The 23,881-nt window shown below is 41.0% G+C and overlaps 1 protein-coding gene across 1 annotated transcript in view; it reads left to right on the forward strand.

Annotated features, from left to right (window-relative positions):
• Nucleotides 1-23,881, forward strand: part of XPR1 (xenotropic and polytropic retrovirus receptor 1) — a 113,729-nt gene that overhangs the window by 55,294 nt on the left and 34,554 nt on the right. The window contains exons 3-4 of the mRNA XM_042805510.1: nucleotides 16,017-16,118; nucleotides 22,008-22,231. Of these exons, the coding sequence (XP_042661444.1) occupies nucleotides 16,017-16,118; nucleotides 22,008-22,231 (326 nt within the window). The remainder of the gene's footprint in view (nucleotides 1-16,016; nucleotides 16,119-22,007; nucleotides 22,232-23,881) is intronic.

The following is a 23,881-nucleotide window of genomic DNA, read 5'->3' on the forward strand; positions in this document are numbered from 1 at the left end:
AGATTTAATTCTTCTGTGTCCAGTGTTAGTGACAGTCTGTAAGTGTCAGGTAAGCTCCAAAGTTGGACTCTCTCCCCAAAATGAACCGCATGCTGTCTGAGTCTATCTGTTACAGAAAATGTGCTATCTTTGGTGCAGGCTATTTCCTTTGTGTCAGCAGTTCTTCCTGTAATAGTCGTAAAATTCGTGGTGATTTATTTCTATATCTGACAGATTAAGACAGACACATCAACAAATACTTGGGTAAGTTTGCATCTGAGACCCAGGACACTCCTTTGGTCTTAAATGCCCTTCTTCCTTATTCAGCTGAATTCGAGATTACAACTGTGGAAGTTATCCCCTCTGGAGAGCAAAGATATGCCAAAGCTTTTGTTTGCAGCAGGTATCAGTGTATTTTTTGACAAAGAGTTGTTGGCGTTCTTCTGGCAAACCCCATCTTGTATTTCTGCTGAATTCTGTCTGTTTTGTCACCTGCATGCTACCTGCCATGTGGCACATTTCATACGCTTGTTTGGCAAGAGAGAGGAAAATACATCCATGTTCTGCTTTAAAAATAGTGCAGCCGTCTGTAAGACCAGTTGTGTTGTGTTGTGGGATTGCCGTGATAACACTGTTTCTTAAGGCAGATTGATAGCTACAGAATTGCAGTTTCAGGGTGTGTGTGTGAATCAAGTGATAAAACAGCAAAGAAACCTGAAAATTAATTCATATGTTATATGTGAATTTGCAGGGGGCTTTAATCTTCGGGATTACTTCTTGGTTAAAAGTTACCGTTATTTCAGGGGTATGGCAAGAAGCTTCGTGAGAAGCTGAGTTGACTCCAGTGGGTCAAAAGAGGTGGCTGAGGCATCCTCAGGCATGTTTTGCAGGAGTAGAGGCCACGTTTCTTATTCGAGGTGATGGAGACCAAGCCAGAAGCAAATAGCTCTTGTCAGTGGTGGGAAGAAGTGCAGCATCAGCAGCTTCCCTTTGTATTGCCCCAGAGTGCAGGCATACAAATGGTATTACAATCATGTGTACATTTTTCTGTATATTCAATGCCATTGTGTTTTAGTGCTGGCAAACTTGAAAGTTTTTCAGTTTGAGAAATTTCTTTGAGATTAGTTGTGTGTATCTCTCCTTCAGGAAGCTCTATGTGCATGGATATGGACATTTTGTTTGTGCATCTGGCTTAAATTTTCACTTCATTCATTCCATCCTGTCCCTCCTTACCCGTCCCTCTTTTCTTTCATGACTGTAATGAATTAATGATTTTATGTAAATCTGGTGTTTGATGGACTTAGGTGGTGTGCCTTGGGACTTGTTTAAGCTATCACATAGGAAATGCATCATCTGCTTCATGTTTTCTGAGACTGCAGTAAGTTTTATTTTGCTTTTATTCCTTCTCTCCATTTTCTATTTTTTTTTTTCTTAAAGCAGTTCCTCAAGCACATTTAGACCATTTACGTGGGTTTAAGGATTTAATTCTTTTTTCCATCCTATCTCTGTCCTCTGCTCCCCCACCCCCTTATTTTCCACCTTAAACGGGAAGGAAAAAAGCAACCATCCCTGCATTACATACCTGATTGCTATTCAGTTCCCAAGGGAGAGGCAGTGAGAGCTAAATGCAGGGGCTGGAGGTCTAGGCTCTCTGGTTAGATTCACTGAATGTCACTAATTAGAGTAGAGTAGCCACTTACATATTTATTCATGTTTCAGAACAGTTGGCGAATCAATTGAGTGAATGAACTGGGGCAGCTTCAACGCATCTTGTGTGTGAATATGCTTAAAAGAAACCCCCAAACCTATTGAAGTTGGTTCTTCATGGCTTGCTGGTATAGAAAAACCGTAGCAAAACTTAATTTCCCTGTGATTTTTGGGTGATGCTTTTTCCACTCCCACTGTCTTTTGCTGTTGAAGAGGAGCTGATTCCAGCCTCTGAAATATTTGCCAAAAAAACCCCTATTTCTGGTGAGAAGAAAATAATGCTACACTTAAGGCCAACCTCACTCTATTTGTGGTTAATGGATTAATTTGCCTAAAGCTTAAATGAAAGTCCTTGCAGGAAATAAAATCAGGACAACAATAACTTGTGCTGATGCACTGCTGATAGATATAACAGCGCAGAATAACCTTGCAAGCCATGGTGGATTTTTTTAAGTGGAGCAGATTGATTTCCCAGGAAACACCTTCAAGTGTTGCCTTTCACTGAAATTTTATCTGAATTTAGCTCCTAATTGATAATAGCTCATTTACGTTTCCAGAGCAGGATGGTGACAGCCTCCTGGTCTCCCCTTGCCGGGAGATTTGCATTCCATCTGCTCTGGCTGTTGATTAGCAGCATGCTGGCTACATGAGCAGTGTTTCTGGATGCTACGGTCATCTGTTGCATTAAAATTTTTTGGTGAAGACGTGGTCACAAGACTAAAAGCATGGTTAGGGGAGCGAGAATTACCATTTTGGGGTTTGCTGTTGTTAGGAAGGGAGCACTTCAGGGGCAGTTTGGCTTGAACGTGCATCGTTGGGTCCCAGTTTCCTGGAGCACGGCAAAAGCTTTCGAACACTTGGTGGACAAAGCTCAGGGTTCCCCTCTGCTTGCTGCTACTGCTGTTTTGAATTGCTTGTGCCTCTATTCTAGTTTTATCACCCGTACTTTAAAGCAGGAGCAATCTTTAATTTAACAGCGTTTGCAAAGAACAAAGTTTCAAGTCAACCACGGCTTCAAAGTGAGCAGTTATCTTGTTAACTGCTGCTTGTCAAAGTTGCTGTGTACAGCAGGGGCAGAAAAGGGACTGGCAGGTTTTTTTACAGCAAAGCATGCTTAATTTAATTTACCCTTAACAGAGAAAGTACCAGTGTGTAAGGTGATGTCAGTATGTTTAGAGGTCTGCAAATGTAAAGGTGGGATGGAGAGGGAAATGGGTCCCCTGATATCTGAAATAACTCCGCCCAGCTCTCCAGCATCTTTAAAAGCGAGTCCAGCTTTTAATCTAGAAAAGCAGCACACCAAAATGTTCTAATTTTTTTGTCTTATTGTGTGGAATACTACAGAGTAAAGCTGAGGGTTGCTCATCCTAATGCTGAACTTTTCTGCTGTAACTTGGCTACTTTAGCTGGTTTATAACCTCTGTTGCAGAATGTTTTAGTGTGCATCTGCCTTGTATCGCTGGAATATGTGCCGATTTGTCTGTAAATCAGGTTTCTTTGGAAAGATATCCATAGATGATTTATTCAAGTTTATTGAAAATATTGTTGTTCTGTCCATTTGCACAGCTGATACTGCAACTGAGACACATAACTCGGGCTTCTTGCCACTGTCACAAATAGGGGTAACATAGAATTAATTGTGGTGGCTCTGTAATGTGTTCTTTGAAATGTAAATAAGAGGTGACTTAGGAAGTTGGGCCATTTGGTTTTTTTACCCTCAGCATACTTAGAATTTGTGTTTGGATGCAGAACCTTTCTGTTGGCAGTTACTTCTGCAGTTTGTGTATTCCCTTCCCACCAGGTTTTGTTCTGTAAGCAATAGAAATTACTGAATGGTTCCTTTTGCCTTTTTATTTACCAAGTGCCAGCAGTGCTGCGTATTGAGCCTGGGGGAAATGTGGGGAGGAATCACATGCCTCTAAATCTTTCTTCTCATTTGGGGTGTATAAACCCTTTTCAAAAGGATTCCAATTCCAGTCTGGCAGGGATGCTCCAAGAGGAGATACCAGCCCTTGTGGTTTCTGGCTAGGGACTTGTGCTGTGCAAAAAGAAAGAAATTAACTTGGAAGACAGACAAACAAACAAGTGCAGTCCTGGTCTCTGTTGCATTTTATTCTTAGACCAAAATTACCCCTTGAACACAGTAGCTCTGTTGAAGAGTTGAAGTGGGCATAGACTTTCAAATCAACCCCTTTGAAAGACCATCTTCTCTCCCCTTGAAGGAAGGACACTTGAACTATAGCTTTTTCCTTCCGTGTACTTAAATCAGAGCAAAGCTTCTGATTGCAAAGTGGCATCTGAGGAATGCTACTTTTCCTTGAATTGGATTTAAACAAGCCCTTTAAGCGCAGGATTGAGAATAAGGGAAGGCAAGGGATGCTGCTTGAAAGTGTGCATAAAAGAAAACAACTCCAGGCTTGTGGAGACTTGCACCAGAGAACTTCTGCTTATCTCAAATTTACCGCAGTGTCTCCGGGCGTGCTTTAATACGTATTTTTTAATGAGTGGCAGGGTGGGGCTCAGCTGGGTGGCTGTGCTCATGTGTGAGCGAGAAGGAATATAACCTTGGGTAGGCTTTGTAATGTTGTGAGGATCTTACAACATCTGTCTCTGTAATAACGTAAGAATTAAAACAGAATTACTGCCTTGAGTAGATAAGCAGCTACCTTTAATGTTCATTTACTGGTGTTTGAACTAGACTTGTATCATTTAAAAAGAAAAATGTTGTATTAAATTGTCTAAGATGTTTAGGAAGACACTGATATAAACACTGATGAGCATTAAAAAGCTGTTACATTTCTTGAATATGGTCTGACTGTCAAGGTCTCTTGGTAAAATCGTGCACAGAGTCACTCTCAAGCCCCATGTCATTTTTCTGAGATACCTCAGAAACATGTTTTTCTTCATCTGATAATTGCTTGCTTATTATCTTCTTGCTAACTCTTTGCTCTTAATAGCTGGTAAAATAAAAAGGGAAAAATGAATTTGAGTAGTGTTCGCTCCCTGGGGGAAATTAAGCCATTGATAGCGTGTTTAAAGTAGGCTTGTCTTTGTACTGTGTATTCGCTGTCCTCCATATGGGGAGCCTGTACTTGGTTCTGCATCATTTGTTTTGTCTTTCTGGTTGCTCTTAATATTAATTGAAGTCTTTCCCAAGACACAGTTCTGTTAATCTTCCCTTTGTCATTTCCCTCCTCCCTCTGCCCCTGATATCCCAACAAAAATGCTCTGGTGTGTCTGAAAAGGGGTTTAAAAGTAGCACTGTGGTTTGGTTCTTTTTTTTTGTTTTGTTTTGTTTTAAGGTCAGTTGTCCATTTATTCACTTGTTTTTTATCACCAGTATTAGTGTTTCTATTTCTTTGCTTAACTTCTGAATTTTATATGTGCTGTAATTGTTACAAGGCTGCAAACAGTTTCCTGGAGTGATGGGTATAGGTCTCTTGATCAGCTCCAATTATGCAAAATGTTTTCAATTAGCTGTAATTCCCTTTTCAGCCTCCCCCCAGACAAACACAACCAAGCAGGGTCTCTCCTGGGACACCGGTGTGCTGCGCAGGGGCAGGCCTTCCCCTTCTACATCGCGTCCTCTCCCAGGAGCCCTAGGATCACAAAGCACGCTCTGCTACTCCCTGTAATTTTTAAAAGTTATAATGATCTTAATTACACCGTTTCCCTAAAGATTTTCAGTATCAATGCTGAGAACTTAGAGGAGGAGCTTCATCTTGAGATTCTTACAATTTTGTTGGCAGCAATGGAAACAAATGACTGTCCTGGACTGCAAAGCTTTTTTTTGACCTTACCCCTTTACTGTGCAAAGTCACAGCAGGTGGTAGAGTTCTTTGTCCAACACTGGTAACTACCAAAGTGGGATGCTGTGTTAGATAGATTGACGGCTAAATGTGAAATGGCAGTTTCTGTGGTGCAGCGCGAGGCAGGGAACGGTTGCCAGTAACTGAGCAAAATGTTCCTGTGAGCTTTGAGGTGGTTCTGGCTCTGAGGTGACCACCTCCATGGGCAGCGACAGAGGAGAACAAGGAGAAAGCAGAGGAGTCTCCTGACAGAAATAGTTGTCAAGCGGAGGCTTCATGGAAAGAGTTTGAAGCCCTGTGGATGTGGATGGTGTTTGCTTAGGTGATGCAGAGAAAAGGTACATGCCTTTAGCCTAGTGTAGAGAAGATTCCCATGTTCAAAAAACAGTGCTGACTCTGGTTTGCCAGTGTACACACTGAATTATCTGCAGCAGAGTGAAATAACTCTGGTTTTAAATAGCTTGGTTCCTCAAAAGAAGTATTTTGAGGCCCTCTAAACACTATCTCTGTAGTTGGAACTTGCTTTTCTCCCTGATCTGCCTTAAACTGACCTTTCTTGCTTGTTCTAGACCTTATCTTGGTGCCTCATTCATGCTCCTGCTGCAGTTTTCACAGCTGCCTGACAGAGTCCATCAGGGAACCGAGGGCTGAGAAAAACCTTTTCCAGCACACTGTTGTTCGATTGCACAGTTGTACCAGAGCATCTGAGATTGCTGGGTGCAAGGACTGACTCTCAAAGAAGCCCTTGAGTCCCAAGTGCGGTTTTCTAGAAACTAATTTGATGCCTCTGCTTCCCTGTTACTTCTGGCATGCACGTATGAACCTTGTTCAACCTTTTCAGTTCTTTTCTGGGAATAAGACTTTCTTTCTGCTTTGTGCATCACTGTCATACCAAATGTTGCCTGCACCATGGAGGCTGCGGACAAAGGAAAATGTCTGCAAGGGAATGTGTGGAAATGTGAGCCTGTTGCATAGCTGGTCATGTGCAGAGCATCTTTGGTGCAGATAAGACTCGTGAGCACAGGTGACTTGGGAAGGCTCATTGGACCCATCAGAAGACATCCCTGTAAGGACACGCATGGAGGGGACAGTGAGTGGCCATCCTGCCCATGAGTACTTTGATCAAGGCATTGCCCATTTCAAAGGTCCTAGTACAGCTTGTGTAGCAAAATGCTGCTGCAGTTCCTCGTGTAACACCACATCACAGTGAATTCTTACATTAGTTTTCCAACTTATTTCTTCTTTTAAGCATTTTATCTTTTTACACTAAAATAACTGGTTTTGTTCCTATTCAAAATAGTTAAAAGTATACTAAAGTAGCTCAAAAATGTTTTAACATCAGTTGCGCTGGAGTACGTTGAACTAGCCAGTTTGCATCCAAGGTAGGGAAGACTTTTCCCCATGAACGCATTGTTAGAGAGTTTGAGAAGGGAAGACTAGAAGCATACGTGCTGCTGGAGCGTTGGCAGGATGTTAGGTGCTCTTGAGAAAAAGACCAAAGCTTGAACATGTTCAATCTGTTTAATAATCGAGATGTTTACTGTGTTCGTATCAAGGGTTTGGGCATGTGATTTCAGCTCAAGTGGGTTGTGCTGGCTTTACCAACGTCTCCTTGTCAGCAGAGCTGTGTGTGGGGTAACGCTTTTAGTCATCTCCCATGGCAAGGTAGATATGAGTTGAAGGGGGGTGACTTGGTATTCCAGTTAAATCAGTCTAATGGGTAGCTGCTGCCAGAGGGGTAATCTCCTTCCCACTGCCTCCTCCCTACCTGCAAGGAGCTGTTCCAGAAGACTAAACCCCAAGAAACTAGTTTATTGATCAGTTAGGCTTTTAATACTTTGTAGTTTTAATGCTGAGTAGTTCTCTAAATACCAGATTAGCTTCCTGAACTGTTTCACTGTGGGCTTGGATGAGCAGCAGTTCCAGAGCAAGGGAAGGGGCACTGGGTGCGTGTCTGAGCGGGGACATAAAGGGCAGCTGAAGCTGCAGCTGAAATTCCCCATCATTCCATCTTTGTATGATTTTCATGGGAAGGAAAAATCTTTATCTAATTGTACAAGACTTTAAAAGTGCACTTCATCACCGTTCCTTTAACTGGCTGTAATTGCTCAGTTTTGTTTGAATACCTACCTTGTGTTTTTGGTTATGTCAGATGTTCTGACGGTTTTTGTGTGGTTCTAATGAGAAGGTAATTGTTATTGCTTAGTAAAATTCTGGGAATAAAACAATTAAAACTGGAGGCTCAATAAAAGGAGTATAAACAGTCATTTTATTTTGAAGCTTTATCTCTTGACAGAAGCCTTTTTTGCTTGATTAAAATATTCCCAGGATTGAACTTATGTCTTGATAAATATGAATGTACATTTAAAAAGATTTTAAAGTTACCTCTTATTTCTCTTTCCATGCCATGAAGTTCAACCTTCGTTCAGGAGGTGGGGCAGGGAAAGAGTATTTGTGGGTTTTAGAGTGAGGGGTCTCTCCTGTATTCAGCACTGGAGGGTTTGAATTCCCTTTAATTGCCCCTTGTTGCTGCTTTTCCAGTCCCCATGGTAAATTCCGCCATCACTGCTTTGGGGGCTGGCCCAAAGGCTTAAATCTATAGGATTGGGATGATCTTCCCCTCCCTGTCCTGGAGCCTACATATATATTTGTTTAAATGTTACTTGGCTAAAAGTTCAGGAGCTCTAGCACTTGTACTGATAATCATCAGAGGATTTGCTGAATTAATAGAGTTTCGCCAGGCTGAAGGGAAACATGGGCTAGGTGAATATAAGGAAAAGCTTCAGTTTGACCTCAGAGCACCTGATTTTAAATCAACAGTCCTGGTCTTGATTTTTCCATGCTGCTGTGTGCTCCTGTAACAACTTCTGGTTTACATTTGCCTGCTTGCATTAAGGACCAAGTTGGGCAATTTAGAGAAGTGTCCTTATTTCCATCCGTGTGAATTAGCAGAAGGAAGGTTTTTCAGATTGTTTTGTACCTGTACACAGCTGTGCTTATTTACTTGAGCTCCATTCAGGAGATGAACAGCTGCTGCTACTTTTTTAGTTTGGCAGCCCCATCATTGATGAGGGTAAAAAACTAACATCTTAGATGCAACGTTGCTTAGATTAAAGGCTAATGAAGATTTCTCTTTGCAGAAGGAATGGATGGCAGCGCTGAACTCTTCTCATGCAGCATCTGTCAGAGGTGTACGGACTAGTTCAGACCTCTTGTCTGTGAGAGGCTGAAGTATCTCTGCATTACATAACCTCAGATGTGTAAACTGTGATATTGTCTTCGTGCAACCATAATTGCTGCTGTCTTGCCTGGTTTAAATGAAAGCCAAAACTCCAGGCAGCAGTTCTGCAGCTTGAGGAACATGCAGGTGTGTTGTGTAACTAGGGATCGTCCCAGTGTGGTCTTGGTAATTCCACAAAACTGCAGTATCTCTGTTTGCATCGCCGGTTACTTGTCTAAACTGAGCATACATGACCATTATGCCTGGACAGGTTCTAGTATGCACCAAGTCAGTCGATCCTGGCATTCTCTATTCTTTGCCTTGGAGTATGGTAATGGTCAGTGTGAAGTATCATCTGGAGTTTTAGCTCTTGTTGATCATCTTTTCTTGACCCTTCAGTGTGTAGCAGTATTTCTGGTCTAGCTTATTGGGAAGCTTTTGCAAAAACACATAGTGAATCTTTACATTCCTTTTTGAAAAGAGTAAGAATGTAAAGGTTGTTCTTAACCAGGGAAGGCACGTTTTGAGAGTCCTGTCACTGCATAATGTCTCCTGGCATCCAGGTCTGTCATGCTTTATTAACAATATTTTTATGGAAGGTTTTGAAATATTATTAGGCATTTGTGCTGCTTGTCTTAATTTTTTTTTTTTGTCACAAATTTCTGCCTAGCTGTCCATCAAATCTGAGGTGCCACAGAGCCTAGGTTTTGTAATTCTTCTGGGAATATTGATTTTCCTAATGGTACAGAAGTGACGCATCATAAAAGTGTTGAAGCATCATAGTCACGTAGAAAGACAGAGGACAGAATGGAGGTATAATCCCAAAGCTGAGATGGCACTGGCAGTTTACAAATTCAGATGACAATGATCAATTATAACAGCAAAACTGGGGACAGCTGGGGTGTAAGCTTACAGAGCCTTGGGGTCATCTCTGTTCCAAAGCTGTGCCAACCTAGTTGGTTTTTTTGCACCCCCTCTTGCCTCCCCCCACCCCAGCTGCTTGGAAGGTTGTTATTTAGATCTTCTTCCAGGCACACGGGATTAAACTAGCCGTGCTTTTTACATAATCTGCTGAAGGGTTAGAATCTTCTTCCTCCGAAAGGAGAGAATTTGAAAGAGGACAGCTCTGCAGCATGGTGGCGGGGATGGCTTCGCGGAGCCGTTGTCGCGGTGGTGCGCACCTACCGCGCTTCCACCAGGAGACTCCAGTGACACCACCTCAGCGACTTCCCCGTAACAGCTGACAAAGACTAGTGCTGCCTTCTTTGTTTGCAAAATGACTTTTCTTAAGAGTGCTAGATACTTGTTTAAAGAAGTAACCCTGTTGAACCGCTGTGCAGCTACCCGGTGGCCTTCCAAACCTGACACCTCCAGCTACGAAGCCCGGAGTCAACCGACTGGGCAACAGCTGTCTTCTCACATCTGGCTGCTACGCTGCCTGTTTTTCCTGCACCTGAAGCTCATCTCAGGACACTGTCATTGCTTTAGAATTGCTTACAGCGTCACAAATATAAATAATTTATAGTCGGCGCTTGGTTGGGTATCTAGCTTGTAGGCATGTTGTGGAGGTTGCTTTTTCTTTCCAGCTAAATAAACCATCTACAAGAATCTGGCTGGTTTCATTGTAAGATTTCAGTGATACAATGTAAAAATAAGGAAGCAGAATTTTTACCAATTTAAAAATCCTGATTTCTAAAGGTATTTTGAAATAGATTCCGTTCATTCTGGGTTAACTGGTAAAAATAACAAAAGGGTTAACCAAAACCTGAGAAAACTTGTGTTGGTGACATGCAGCCGTTCTTGCGTCTTCCTTCCCCTGCCCACACGTAAACACTGCGTGTGCAGGCAATACCAACCTCATTGCTACCCGAGTGGTCATTTTTTTATTACTAGACTTAGGGAAATAATTCAATAACCAATTCTAATTTGGGCTAAAGCATTCATTAAGTGGAGAGCTGACCAGCTCATCCATGATCATTTAGAAAAGTAGGTATAGCCTTCTATGAATTGTCTTAGTGGTTTTTTGTTGGGTTTTTTGGTTGTTGTTTTTTTTATTATTATTATTAATTTCTGTTCTTTTAATATCAACTAGTGCATGAAGCTTCTTTCTTGCTGATTTTATAGTATTTTAATTCAGGGTCCACTTTTTGGTTAATGGAATAAATTCCAAGAGAGTTACACACCATTACATGTGTATGTACAATTTGAAGCTTAGAAGATAAGGTGGAGCAGCATGAATGCAAATGTTCCTTATTTGCAGGCAGAGCTGGGCTTCCTTCCTCTTCCTATAGCTAGAATATGTCCTTGGAAGAAATTTCTGTATCTGTACTTTAAGTACTTGTAAGTTTTCTCATACAAAATTTTATTTGCCACAGAATTGGACATGAAGGTGCATGGTGAGTAATTAATTTATTGGAAGCTTTCAGTGAGTGATCCAATTTGCAGCTGACCCGAGCACAGCTTTTCTGTTGTGAGGAAGGGAGTTGCCTTGCGGAAGAACCTTTCCTTTGGAAAAATATCCCAATAAACACGAGGATGACGCACTAGAGGTGTAAAGGTAATCTTTGTCCTCACATTTATGAACTACACAGTTTGATTTTAAGCTGTAAAATTTTTTCACTGTACTGTGTAAAAGGTTAGGAAACTGTAGAACTGTCAGGGGTCTTAGAAAATTATGATGGTGGAGTAGATGGACAAAGCTGATGCAGGGGGGTTTGAAGGCAGATACGTATTTCGTGATAGTGACCCACTTCTTTAGAATTTTGAGAATGGCAATAAATGTGGCCTTTTTTTCTTTTTTTTTTTTTTTTTTTTTAACCTAATGTGCCACTGAGCCTAGAAGTATAAGCAGTTACTGTCTTTGGAGACTTGGGAACAAGAAAACTGTCTTTTAAAGCTTGTTAATTTTTCAGAGCAGAGTTCTATTGTTGTAGAACTATTTGAGGCCTCTGTACAGAGCTTTTAGTTAGCAAGGGGCAAAGGACAGGGTGAGGAAAATGTTAGAAGTTTACTGTATTCAAAATGGCACTGAGGTTAAACTTGTGATCACCTGCTCAGTATGATTTGATGCGTTTAATGCCAATGTTGAGTTTGACTTTTTATTTTTACTGAATAGATGGCAGAGTCATCCTAATAAATAAAATTGCCTCTTTTCTAGCTGAAGTGTTGAAATAACTTTACTCAGATAAAATCGTTCTTGTGGCGAACAGAAGGTGATTCAGAGAACTACACCTGTGCTGATCTCATAACAAAGCTAATTAATCTTTTTAAATTAAATGCCCCTCAAAATTCAGCCTGATAAAGACTGAAGGATTTTTTTTCACTGCTCTGACAAAGAAAACTTTTACTGTGTGTTTTCTTTCATGGAAATGAGTAAGCGGAGCTGCCCTGGATGGTGATCATTTGTTTATATACTACGGCTGCAGAAAATGAGAAATTAAATGAACAATTGACAGATGCACTGAGAAATGAATGCTTGGGACAGCACAGAAATGTAACTTGCATGTTAATTTGCCAACATCAGGCTCTATTTTATGTGTGCCAGTGTCTGAACTCTCTGGAAACTAGGAAATGTGGCGACAGAGGAGTACATGCAGGTTGCTGCTGGTTTACCTCTTGGCTTTGCAAGTAAAAGCAAGAGCTTTTCGGGCTTATGGTGGTTCTTTTTCACAGCAGGCAATTGTATAGGAAGATGAGGTCAGGCAGCTGCAATATTGATCAGACTATCTTCTTGTCAACCTTGTTCATGGCAACCTTGTGGAGCTTAGGGTAAATGGAGTATTAGGGCTATAGAAAAGGAACAAAAGGAAGGTTACCGCTGGCCCTTCTTGGCAGATATAGCTGGAAGCCTTTAAGAACAGCTTCTGTTGTCATGGAGCTTCTGAATCCGAGGCTGGTTTCTGGCACTGTCATTTTCTCATGGCAAAAAATGTTGTCCTGTCCTAGCCTTGGGGGGGAAATAAATAAATAAAAGCAGTAGCCTTGGCAGCACTTGTCTCTTTATTGCAGCTAAATGACTGAACTGCAGTGGGAATGGGGCCAAGGGGAAACCTTTTCTTCACAGAGAATCCTGAGTTTTAAAGCTGGCATCCACCATGGTCTTCAAAATACCTTTTATAAGAAGGCGTTTGACATTTAGAGAAGGATTTTGAATAGTGTATATAGAACTTGCTTTCCTCTGAGTCAGTGATGTTTTGAGGTTGAAATAGAGACCTGAATTCCTGATCTCAAGGTTTTTGGAAGGTTTTACAGTAGTGGTTGGTTTGTGTTTTAAAGCCCATTTTCCTCTTCTAAATTTCAGATATAGTGAAACTCTTTAACACATTTCCTGAAGTGATCAGTAACGTACAAACCAAGATATTTATTAATTTATTTGGCATTGATTATGTTAGCTTAACACTACGTTGCTTTGCTGAGCTTTTTCCTATCTTCAAAGGTGATATTTTGATTGCACAGAAATATTCATGCTTGACTTTATGGACAAAAAGTATACTTCCTGATGAGATACTTTTTTATTCTTGGATAGTTGCAGTGACTGAAGTTTAAAAACTTGCATGGTTTTACTTTTGTTTTGTGAATTTACTGAAACCTAGAAACAAGTGATGACAGAAGCGGTTTGGTGTTTCCAAAGCAGGAAAGCAGTGAGCTGGTGTGCTTTTATTTCTACATGACTGATTTTTAAAGGCAGGAAAGGATGATTACCCCATGTCAGAAAGCACCTGCAGGTAAGATTTTCTGCTAGAGATGTGTAAACTCTTTGGGCTGAAGAATTTTCCCTTCAGGTCCTTTCTTGAGTCAGCTCTGTTTTGATACTGCCTGATTACTGTTATTTGAAAAGTTTCAGGCAGCTAGTGAATAATACCTCTGCATATTAAGTATCACATAGTAATTTCTCTTGCTTCACCTGCCTGTTTGTGTTTTGTCTGCCCACACTAGTGGCTGTTGGGTCAAGCATCGGAGCTCTCACGGGCAAGTTCAGATTGGCTTTAGTGGCAGGGCCCCAGGGTAGGATGTTGCAACTGCTGTGACTCTGCTGTTAGAAGCTAGCAGCCCCAGAGCAGAATTATTTTCTCTCCTTCTGGTGTTTCAGGCTGCCCGCAAAGAGGGATCTGTGTTGAGGCACTAAGGCGAGCAGGAGCACGCGGGTGTTCGGCTCGGCAAAGTCTGCGTTGGGCCAGTGGCCTCGAGCAGGGGTGTAATGGCACCTCGGGGCTGCTGCGGCTTTTCCTCAGCAAAGGAGAGTCAGAGCCCTGTCATTTCAGGGTTGGTTTGCACAAGGGAGGGAGCCCTCGTCCTTGGGAGTAGCCATGGGTCTGCAAGTATAATTGTCAGATAATAAAGGGGCCCTGGGAGCCAAAACATGGAGTTTGGAGAACAGCCTTTGGGGCCCTTGAGCATTCTCTTCTACAAGTCCTTGGATGGTAGAGTTGTAAACACCATCCATCCATGCAGGACTGTGTTTTGTTTTGTTTTTTTTTGTTTTACTCCTTAAAGCATCATAAAACTCCAAAAGAAGACAGACTTCTTCCAGCATTGCCGCTGCAGTCTTGCACTGTGTTATTTGTTCTTTCTATACAAACCCTTAAAAACATTACTAAAGTGTGTGTAGGTTTATGGCTATTAATTGGTGCCACAAACATAAAAATCAGAAAATTCTGAATGTTGAAAGTTTATATTTAAATATTATCTTGATTAATACTACTTTGAGGTTCTTTTTACCTTGAAATTAATGCTAAAAGATGATGAGTTCTTGGTTATGTCAGTCTGGAGTGTTTATCTGCTAGTGAGTGAAACTTTTCTGTAGATGCCCATCTTCTCAATTTAATAACATGTATTTCAAAATCTATCTCTTGACATTATCAAGACCGTAATAAAATTTTGATTTTGTAAATCTGTAAGACTGTATGAAAATTCAGGAACTGTAACTATGGGAGGTATGAAGGGGTGTGCTTTATTTCAGCATTAGGAGAATTTAGGACAGATTTTTGACAGTACTAAAGATTGTTATTGTAGCATGTTTTCGTTAATTTTTTACTCATAAAACTAATTTCTTAATTATTAGAAAATTAATTCCGTCTTTGAAATTCTGCACTTCTGAAGATGCTGCACTATATTTTTTTATAACAACAAAGTGGCTGAATTGCTGCTTTAATTTCAAATTTTGCCTTTAGTTACAAAATAGTACATAGTTCTTCCAAAACTGTTATAACAGTCCCAGAGTGGGGGCGGGGGGAAGGAGGGGAAAGAAGTGTGGATCTGATCGTGGACACCATAACTTAGGCCTCTTCCTTTAAACTTTGCTTATGAGAGAAAGGTTTTATTTTCCAGGAAGGAAGAAGATAGCTTCCACGCAGTTTCCCATGTACTCGTCAGGCAGATTTTAGTTTGCTGTGATGCTAGGTGTGTGTTTGAAGGACTATAGTGATAGGAAGGTGGGAATGGTGGCTGAAGCCAGTGAGTCTTCCTGGAAGGTCAGTTGAAGGCTTCAGTTAGAAACTTGGCACTTTCTTTCTCAATACAGTTGTTTGCTAAGCTGGGGTGAATACTTTTCATGACCAGCTTTGTTCTTCAAGAGGACGACTAGTGCCCATGGTAGGTTGAGAACCTGTACACCAGTCCCAGTACAAAGCACACTGCCAGTGGTTGGAGTGCTGGAGAGCGTCTGGGGGAAAGGACTGGCAAGCTGGAAAGGACACAGCATGGACATGCAGCACTGATGGTACTTGGCTTTCTGCTACGGTAAACCCAAACCTGCATCATGAACCCCAGTCTTTGTTAAAGAGGTTTGCTTTCCCTAAAGTTTGTATCGGAGAACTTGCCCAGTGCCCAAGACTGGAGAGCAGAACAACATCTAGGTGGTTAAGTGTAAGAATTTAACCCTGACATAGACTGATGGTAGCATGTTGAGGGGGATCCCTTTAAAAAAATGGTCCCTATAGGTATAAAGAACAGTTCTGATCCAGGGTGGCCCTACATGTGCATGCACAGAGGTTGGGGTAGGAAGTGGAAATGAAGCATGTGAGATCTGCAGTCGCACTTGAAGGATCAAAAAAAATGATGAGAACTTCAGTCAAGGTGCAGTTACTGCTTATATGAGTTTTTCCCCCTCTGTCTTGGTGCAATTTCTTTTACAGCCAAACAGATGTTCCCTCGGAGCCCTTTGGACTTGATTGTTCTTCTTTCTCTGCCTGACAAAGAAGGTGGATTTACTCTGAAGAAATATTTCCATGGCAGCCACTTAGAAAATTGTTCCTATGTTCTTCTGTTACAACTTTTTTTTTTTTTCCTGTTTTGTTTTATAGACACAGATGAAGACACGGTGAAAAGGTGCTTTGCCACGTTTGAAGAGAAGTTCTTTCAAACCTGTGAGAAAGAACTTGCCAAAATCAACATTTTCTATTCAGGTAAGGTGCTTATTTGTGTATATTTGTGGAAGACACAGCAGCACAAAAAGAGTCTGAAGCTCCCAAACTTTCAGAATAACCACAGTAGTCATGCAGGTCTACCATCAGTTAATTATAGGGCAGGTTTATATGGGAAATTGCTCTTTTTTTATTCACAGATGTGGAGCTATACCATGGTATTTGAGTGGAGGGAAAATGAAGGGCAGGTGATTCCATTGCTTTGCAATAGCATCCTGCCTAACTTTAGGAAGATGCTCTTAAACTTAAGTGGTAGTTTACATATAGGGCATAGTTTCTCAGATTATCCATGGTCACAGTCTCTTGTGCATGTTTTAGGTGTGCTAAGCTCCCTAGCTGGTGTTTCCTGAGCTTGTGCAGGAATAGCTATCATGGACTTGCCTCTGCATGGTAACTTCACCGTTCTGATGTGTCTGAGTTTTTAAACACTTAACTCTTATTCCAGAAGGTTGCAAGAGTTTAAGTAGATCAGCCAGTAGCATTTTGTCATTGGCTGTGTATAAAATCCTGTTTAGTAAATTGAGCAAAACTGCAATGGTGGCAAGAGTAGGGATTCCTGTGGTTCATATGCCAAAGTGCTATTCTCCCTAAGAAAGTTTGCTTTCCCATCCTGTGTTTTGAAAATCAACTTTAGGATGGGATAACTGGAAATTCACCCAGTAACACTGCTACAAAAGGCTTAGTAATACTGTGCTCCAGTTCCACCCACGGTTACACTTCATCTGGTTTTCAGCCTCTTCTGGTAAGGTTTAAAATGGGCTTTCAACTAGAAAAGCGTTTAAATATGGATACAGTGATGCATTGACTTCTGCTATGCTTTCTCTTAACATGTTGATTTATTAACTTGGTGCTATAAACAGGCTTTTGCAGCACAATATGGTAGCCTCTTCTATTTCTGATTTTAATCTGGTAACAAAGACCAAGTTGAATTGTGCAAAATATTTTAATAACCATCAGGCGATGACTTTATTGCTAGCTGTTTTATTGCTAGCAGAATCTGGGTTGTGAGCATGAGAATAGCTGAAAACATGATAGCTGCAGTAACTGCACTGCAGCTCACCCCTGTTCAGCTTCCATCTAGGGAAGTAAATCTCTTTTGGGCCAGCCGTGCCTGCTCTTCTGGCTTCTGGAGCAGTGGTGTTTTGCTCTAGCCAGAGTGGGTGTCAGGACACGGGCAAGGGGCATTTTATAGCTAGAAGTGATATATTTTATTAGATCAGCTGGACTTTACACTTTGTAGGCATTTTTCCACATACAATTCATACGGACCTAGCTCAGAACAATTGTTCTGTGTTGTTTCCCTGTGAGATCTTCTGTTTCTATCACAATTCTGAGGTAAGGCTTTTATGCTCAGAAACTTGTCTTTTCTAGTTATGTTAGATCCTGTGTACTACAAGCTAGACTCTGTGGAGGAAGTTCTGTCAATTTAGATGCACAATACAGATTATAATTTTCCCTAATGAGGCCCTGCTAGCACACATGCACCCACATATGCGCACCCATTCCAGCATTATTTAAAATGGCATTAATAATACAGGGTGGGGTTTTTTCAACTTGCTGTCATTTCAGAAAGTTATAGGAGAGAATACATGTAATTTGAAAATCTCTTGTGATAAGATTAAACTAAGTCTCTTATTTGCAGAAGAGTGATGTGACTTTAATAGGATGGAAACCCTTTATTAGGGTTGTTAACGTTAAGCTACATCAAGAAATGTTCCATCAGTGGTTCCTCTTCTTGATCATGTCAGAATTTGTCATGTCAGACCCTATTGTAACTCCAGGCATGTGTTGGTTTGGATTATGACCCGCTGCATCCTATTTATTATAGATTTATTATATGGCTTATTACACACTTGTCTTTACAACAATAAATATTGTCCATTTTCAAGAAAGCAAAGCTTTCTGTTGATTTCTGCTTCATTTCCTCGTTGTCTTTCCCTGCACTGAGGGATCCTCAGTGGGCATTGCCAGGGATTGCTGCAGCATGGGCAGCCCCATCCTTGGGATGGGCTGTTCGCGGTCCCCAGCTCCTGCCTGGCTCCCCGCAGCCCTCCGAGTTGGAGTGCCTTTGTCTTTGCCTGTCACTGTGTGCTCAGGTTGTCGGCTCTCATCAACCGTAGCCTTAATTCCCCAGATCATTATCCCAGCTTGGTAGGAAGGAAAAGTGTCATTAACTAAATCTGATTTGATAAAGAGGTTGTGATCGTTTGGACTACGCTCAAGAAAATCTATACTCAGTTGAAAAAAAAAAAAAAAAAAAAAAAAGAATAAGAGTGAAATTTTCAGATGGTTCCAGTAGAGGAATGCCTGTTCAAGTGCTGAAGTTTTATTTGTGGCCAGTTTTGGTTTGTGTTTGGGATTTTCTAGAGGAGAGGTTTATTATATTTTAAATCAGCATCATCAGGATCTGCTTGGGCTACTGTTTAGCCAGTAACATTTTTGTGGTTAATTTAGGACCTGGTTTTATTATTTGTAGGAAGCCGTGGCTTTAACTTGGTAATCAAAACATTGAACATAATATGTACTAGTAGGAAAAAGGAGGAGTGCTGAAAGAACCTGTCTGAAATGCCCAGCGCTCTGAGCCGGGTAGCTGAGAGGAGGAGGTATAGGCTATTTGATTACCTCCTGCCTGGTGAAATGGGTTTTGATCACAATGTAAACTGGAACTTGTCAGTGAAATTTTACTAGCTTCTTGGTGTGATAGGTTTTATTCATGATCCTTATGTGTGAACTTTAAAGAAAAGTTGGAAAACAGAATTGAAAACAGCTCGGAATTGTGTAGTTGAGGTGTGCTAAGTCTTTAGATGGTGGTTTTAAGTCAGAATCTAGAAGAGTTTTGGGGGCAAAGCTGCTTTTTTATTGCAAGCACTTTTGTTGAAGTCTGACTCTCTTGGGTTTAGATTTCTCCCTAGTCTTTGCCATGAGATTACACTTGATCTGAAGACTCAGTGGGCATCAGGTCATGCACAGTGCTGCAATACAACGAGAGTCATTCCAGTTTCCAAGTGTATGCTGTTTTTTTCTAACTCTTTTGAGTGGCATAATTTTTTTTTAAAGTCACTTTTTGGAGTGCTAAATTAGTGGTAGTGGTGAATGTCTTTTCAATTATTTTGGGGTATGTTGCTAACCGAGAAATTAATTTCCACTCTGCTTTGCCGTTTCCCTAGGCAATACCCTAGGAGGTTTTAAGAATAGCAGTACGCGTTTTGTCTTATTTTGATTCTACAGTGAATCATGATGATAAAATCATACCTTGACAAGGTGAAATGATTTGTGGACTGGATAATTGGAGTCAGTGCAAGAGAGGGGGCAGGAGGGAGAAGGTGGCGGGACGGCCGCTTCTCAGGAGCAGCATGTCATTATGGGACTGGCTCAGTTGCCTTCAAAGCCTCATCCATAGGGAACTGCGGTCCTCCCCTATAGATGGAGAGGGCTGTATAGAAGATAGCACATGCCTCTTGTCAGCAGTGCATAATTAAGAAGAAAGTTTGCATTTGAAGATGATGCTTTTTTTGTGGACGTTGATTTGCAAACAGATAGGAAAATTGCAGCAGGAGTTTTATAACTGTTTCAAAGCATTGTCTGTTCTTTAAATATTATGTTATTAATATTTAGGCTGTTGGATTTTAAGATTTTTCTGGACATGGTGACAATGAAACAGTGCTTTCAGTTGAAAGATATAAATTTAAACTCTTCCATATTTAATAATTTGATCCAAAAGAAATCTGTGTATCACAGATGGTTTAATAAGACATTTTGAATATAGAGAGTGAACTTGTGAGTTTTATTTATATGAAGGCTTTCTAACAGCTACTCTAACAGATATCTCTTACTTCATCCAAACAGAGTTCCCAAAGTGTGGAGAGATTATTGTTTTTGCAGTTTGACCTTGTGTGTGTTAAATATTATGTGGTTGTAGGCTGTGGGCAGACAGTTGTCACTGTGGGCTGTGTTGCCTCCGTTCAGTGGAGTCCTTGCAGCTGTAGAAGTTGTCAGAGAGTTTTCCTTTCCTGTATTTTTAAAATCTCTTACTTTAATAAAGTGCATTATCAAGAAAGTTATAGAGAGTTTCAGGCTCTTCAGTACTTGATTTTTCAATATTGATCCCCATTTTCTGTTCAGAAAGGCATTCTTCTTCAGGAAAATATCTTCTGCAGAGCACTGTGAAATTATTTACAGAGAAGTTTTGCTCTTAAAATTAACTGGAATTGAAGTTGACTGCAGAAAAGGTCAGCATTGCTCCCATAAATCTTACTTGTGGGGCGGGGAGCAACTGAGAATTACCATGAAGTTATGGAGGATATTAATGAAGAGAATTAAGTTGACAGCCAGGAGACTGTCGGTCAGAGCTTTGGGTCGTGGAGGGACCTTGGTGGTGCTTGTCCAGCTGGGTGGAGGTGGCTCCAGCTCCCAGCCCTCTGCTCCAGCCCAGGGAACCTGCTGGGTGTCTCCCTGGCCCAGGCCAGCATTGCCCCTGGTCTGCGGTGATGCTTATCAACAGAGATGCCAAAGCTGTGACTGAGGCCACAGGGCAGGGAGGGCAGAAAAAGCCTGGAAGGAACTAGTTGTACAGAACAAAGAGAAAGATAATGGTGTCAGTTACGCTGGTTTTAGCATAAGGTGGTTGTTTAGGCAAAAAGATTATTTTCTGAAAGTACGAAAAGCAGCATGTTTAAACAAACACCTTTTTCATACTTGAGATGTGAGCAAGAGAGACTGACTTGTTCTGAAAATCCAGGTTGACTGTTCCTTTAATCAGTAAATAATGAGGCAGCGCTTCTAACCTGCGTGAGCCTAAACTGAGGAAAAGAGGAATCAATTATTACAGCAAAATTATTACAGTGGATCACGGAGAGCAGCTAGTAGTGTTGTAACTCCTGATCAAAGCAGAAGCTGTGTTTGTCTGTCACCGGGAGCTTGGCAGAGGGGTTGCATTGCTCTGAGCTCCAAAATTCAGCTTCACATTTGAAGTGTGGTGTGTTTTTTTGTTGTTTTGTTTTTTTGTTTGGTTTTTTTTTGTTGTTGTTGTTTTGTTTTGTTTTGTTTTTGTTGTTGTTGTTGTTTTTGTTTTGTTTTGTTTTGTTTTTTACGTTTTATTTCCTTACTGTCATATAAAAAGATAGTAAACACGTAGTCAGTAGTGGGTGCACAGATATGAGAAGCGCTTTGCTTACCAACTGTCACGTTTCATAATATTGTCTAACAGGCTGGTTGTTTTTTTTTTTTCCCCTAATGCTTTCTGTGCATTTGCTTCGTTTGCGAAAGGCGAGCGGCTTCCCTTTGCGCGCAGAGCAGACGCGTGGTCACTGCTTTGGTATCTGGATGAGCCCCTATCTGCCTGGCTGCCTCCAGCCGTGGCTCTGCCAGCCTGGGGAGGCCCGGCCCTGCCTCCCTGTGCTGGTTTATGGCCCCTCGGTACCGGCGGTGGCTGTGCAGGTTGGGCATCTTCCATCTGTAAGAGGTGCCCGTGCGGTCCTTGGAATGAGCATCCCCTAGAAATCAGATCAGGGGTGGAAGCCGAGAGGTCCCTGTTCACATCTAATGCTGTTTTCATCTGTGCTGAAAGGACAGCCCCGTGATTTTAACTATATTAATTAAGACCTGTCTGACGTGACGCCTTTTTTTTTGTAGAATGTGTATGTTTTACATACGAGTGCATTAAAACCTTTAACAGAGGAGGAGCTTCATAAAAGAGAAATACATGGAGTTGTTGAATTTAATGCTTAGCAGGAGAAGGCCATGCAATAAGTTACTCAATGCAGCACTTTTTCCCTACAGCCGTTATTTGAGGAGAAGGTATACTGCATTTTATGGGCTCAATAGGCAAGTTTCTATCCTCTCATTTGACTTTTTCCCTTTCCTTGCTAACAGAAAAGCTTGCAGAAGCTCAGCGCAGGTTTACTACTCTTCGGACTGAGTTACAGTCAACTTTGGATGCACAGAAAGAAGCCAGTGGGGCTTCCACGCTGCAGCGGCGCAGAAAGCCAGTCTTCCACCTGTCCCACGAAGAGCGTGTCCAGCATAGGAATATCAAAGATCTGAAATTGGCCTTCAGCGAGCTCTACCTCAGCCTCATCTTACTGCAGAACTATCAGGTACCTGCAAAAAGAGGTGGTTTTACAAAGCCCTGTTTGTAAAGGTCTCTGCTTTGTGTATCCTTGAGTTGCGTCATTCAGACAGGTATGCAAAAATTCAGAAAAAGCTGTCTTTTTTATTCCTTTTTTTTTTTTTTTTTTTTTTTTTTTATTCTGAGGTCCCTAAACATTTTTAAAGAAAAGGCAGGTGCCTAGCAGCTAGCAGCCCATGTCTTGTTGCTTTTTGTTGAGCTGGAAATGCTAAGCTGACCTGCAGAAGGACCTTCCTTCTTCCTTTCCTGGGCTGGCTGACCCCAGCACCCTTGGCCCAGGCATGGCCAGAACATGAAGTCACATTGGGACCTCCTTCTTCTGCAGCATGTTATTATGTGCGGGGCTGGAGCTGGCAAGTTGGAGAAGCAGCTCTTTTATCTAATATTTGTAATAAAACTTGAAATGCTAATGCACTGCTTCCTCTTGGCGTTACCATGGTAGTGGCTGTGACCTTGCTATATCAGAATTTCTTGTTAAAACATCCATTTAAAAAAAAATGTTTTTAATTCTGTAGGATACAATCTCATTTGCCTTGAAGTATGAAAAAAAACAAATCTTCAGTTGAACTTGGATTTCTGGCCTGAAAGGGCATGGTAAATATTGTAGATGCTGATTTTGTTCCAAAAATCTTGAAACAAAAATCTGAAACTGTTAAGATCTTTTTTTTTGCTGGGCTAGCTCTTTTGGTGTTAAATACTCTGAAATGCTTTTAAATGTCTTACTGTGAGGGTTTTAAGCGTGTTTAAATAAGAGTGTTTGAACTTAAATTTACTACATCTGTATTTAGATCTTTACCAGCATTGTACTGGAGAATTTTACTAAACAAAATTCATCATAAGAATTAATCGGATGCTGCTCTGCAGTATGGACAAAACTTAATTCTTCCAAAATTCTGAGTGTCTGTACCTCTCCTGAAGTGATGTTATGTCTTTGAGTATGTGTCCAGAAACTATTTATGAGTTTCTCAGTAAAGCCCTTTAACTATCAGAAGTAGTTTCTAGTTCAAAATTCAGGGAATGGTAGAGTATCTGTAGCTTTTCAGGAATGGACCGAAGCAATATTACCTGCTGTGATTTCTTCACTTTTTTTTTTTTTTTATTAAAAAAAAAAAAAAGGCAAGCTCTTACTCTTAGTTACAAAAGAAAACACTTCTGAGGCTTGATGAAGAATATAAATACAAGATGACATAGACCATTCCTTTTGAAAAATCTTTTCCTACTACTCATCAGTGAAGGAATGCATCTTGCACACTTAAATTTTTGTTTTGTGCTGCCATGAGTCCAGGTCCATTGTATGTATACTAAATATTGACGTAAAACCCATCTGGATTTGATGGCTTCCATAGTTTCCAAAAGGAGCGGAGCTTCTTTACACAACATATCTTCAAAGAGACAAAGAAAAATTAGTTCAAATTGATTTTGAAGTTGAGGACAAGAAATCCAAGTACTAAAGCAGACAAAACCAAATCTCAGAATACTACTCTTAATCACTTTTGAGCTTAGAATATAAGAACTAGGAATATTCAAGCCCTTGCAGTTTTGGAGAGGAAAAACAATAATCTGGTGGGATGATGATGTACCTGAGGCCTTCATGTAGGAGGTGAAGTCAACAGTGGCA

The sequence above is a fragment of the Tyto alba genome, unplaced genomic scaffold, assembly GCF_018691265.1.
Source record: "Tyto alba isolate M040663 unplaced genomic scaffold, T.alba_DEE_v4.0 Super-Scaffold_1000006, whole genome shotgun sequence".
Taxonomy (NCBI): domain Eukaryota; kingdom Metazoa; phylum Chordata; class Aves; order Strigiformes; family Tytonidae; genus Tyto; species Tyto alba.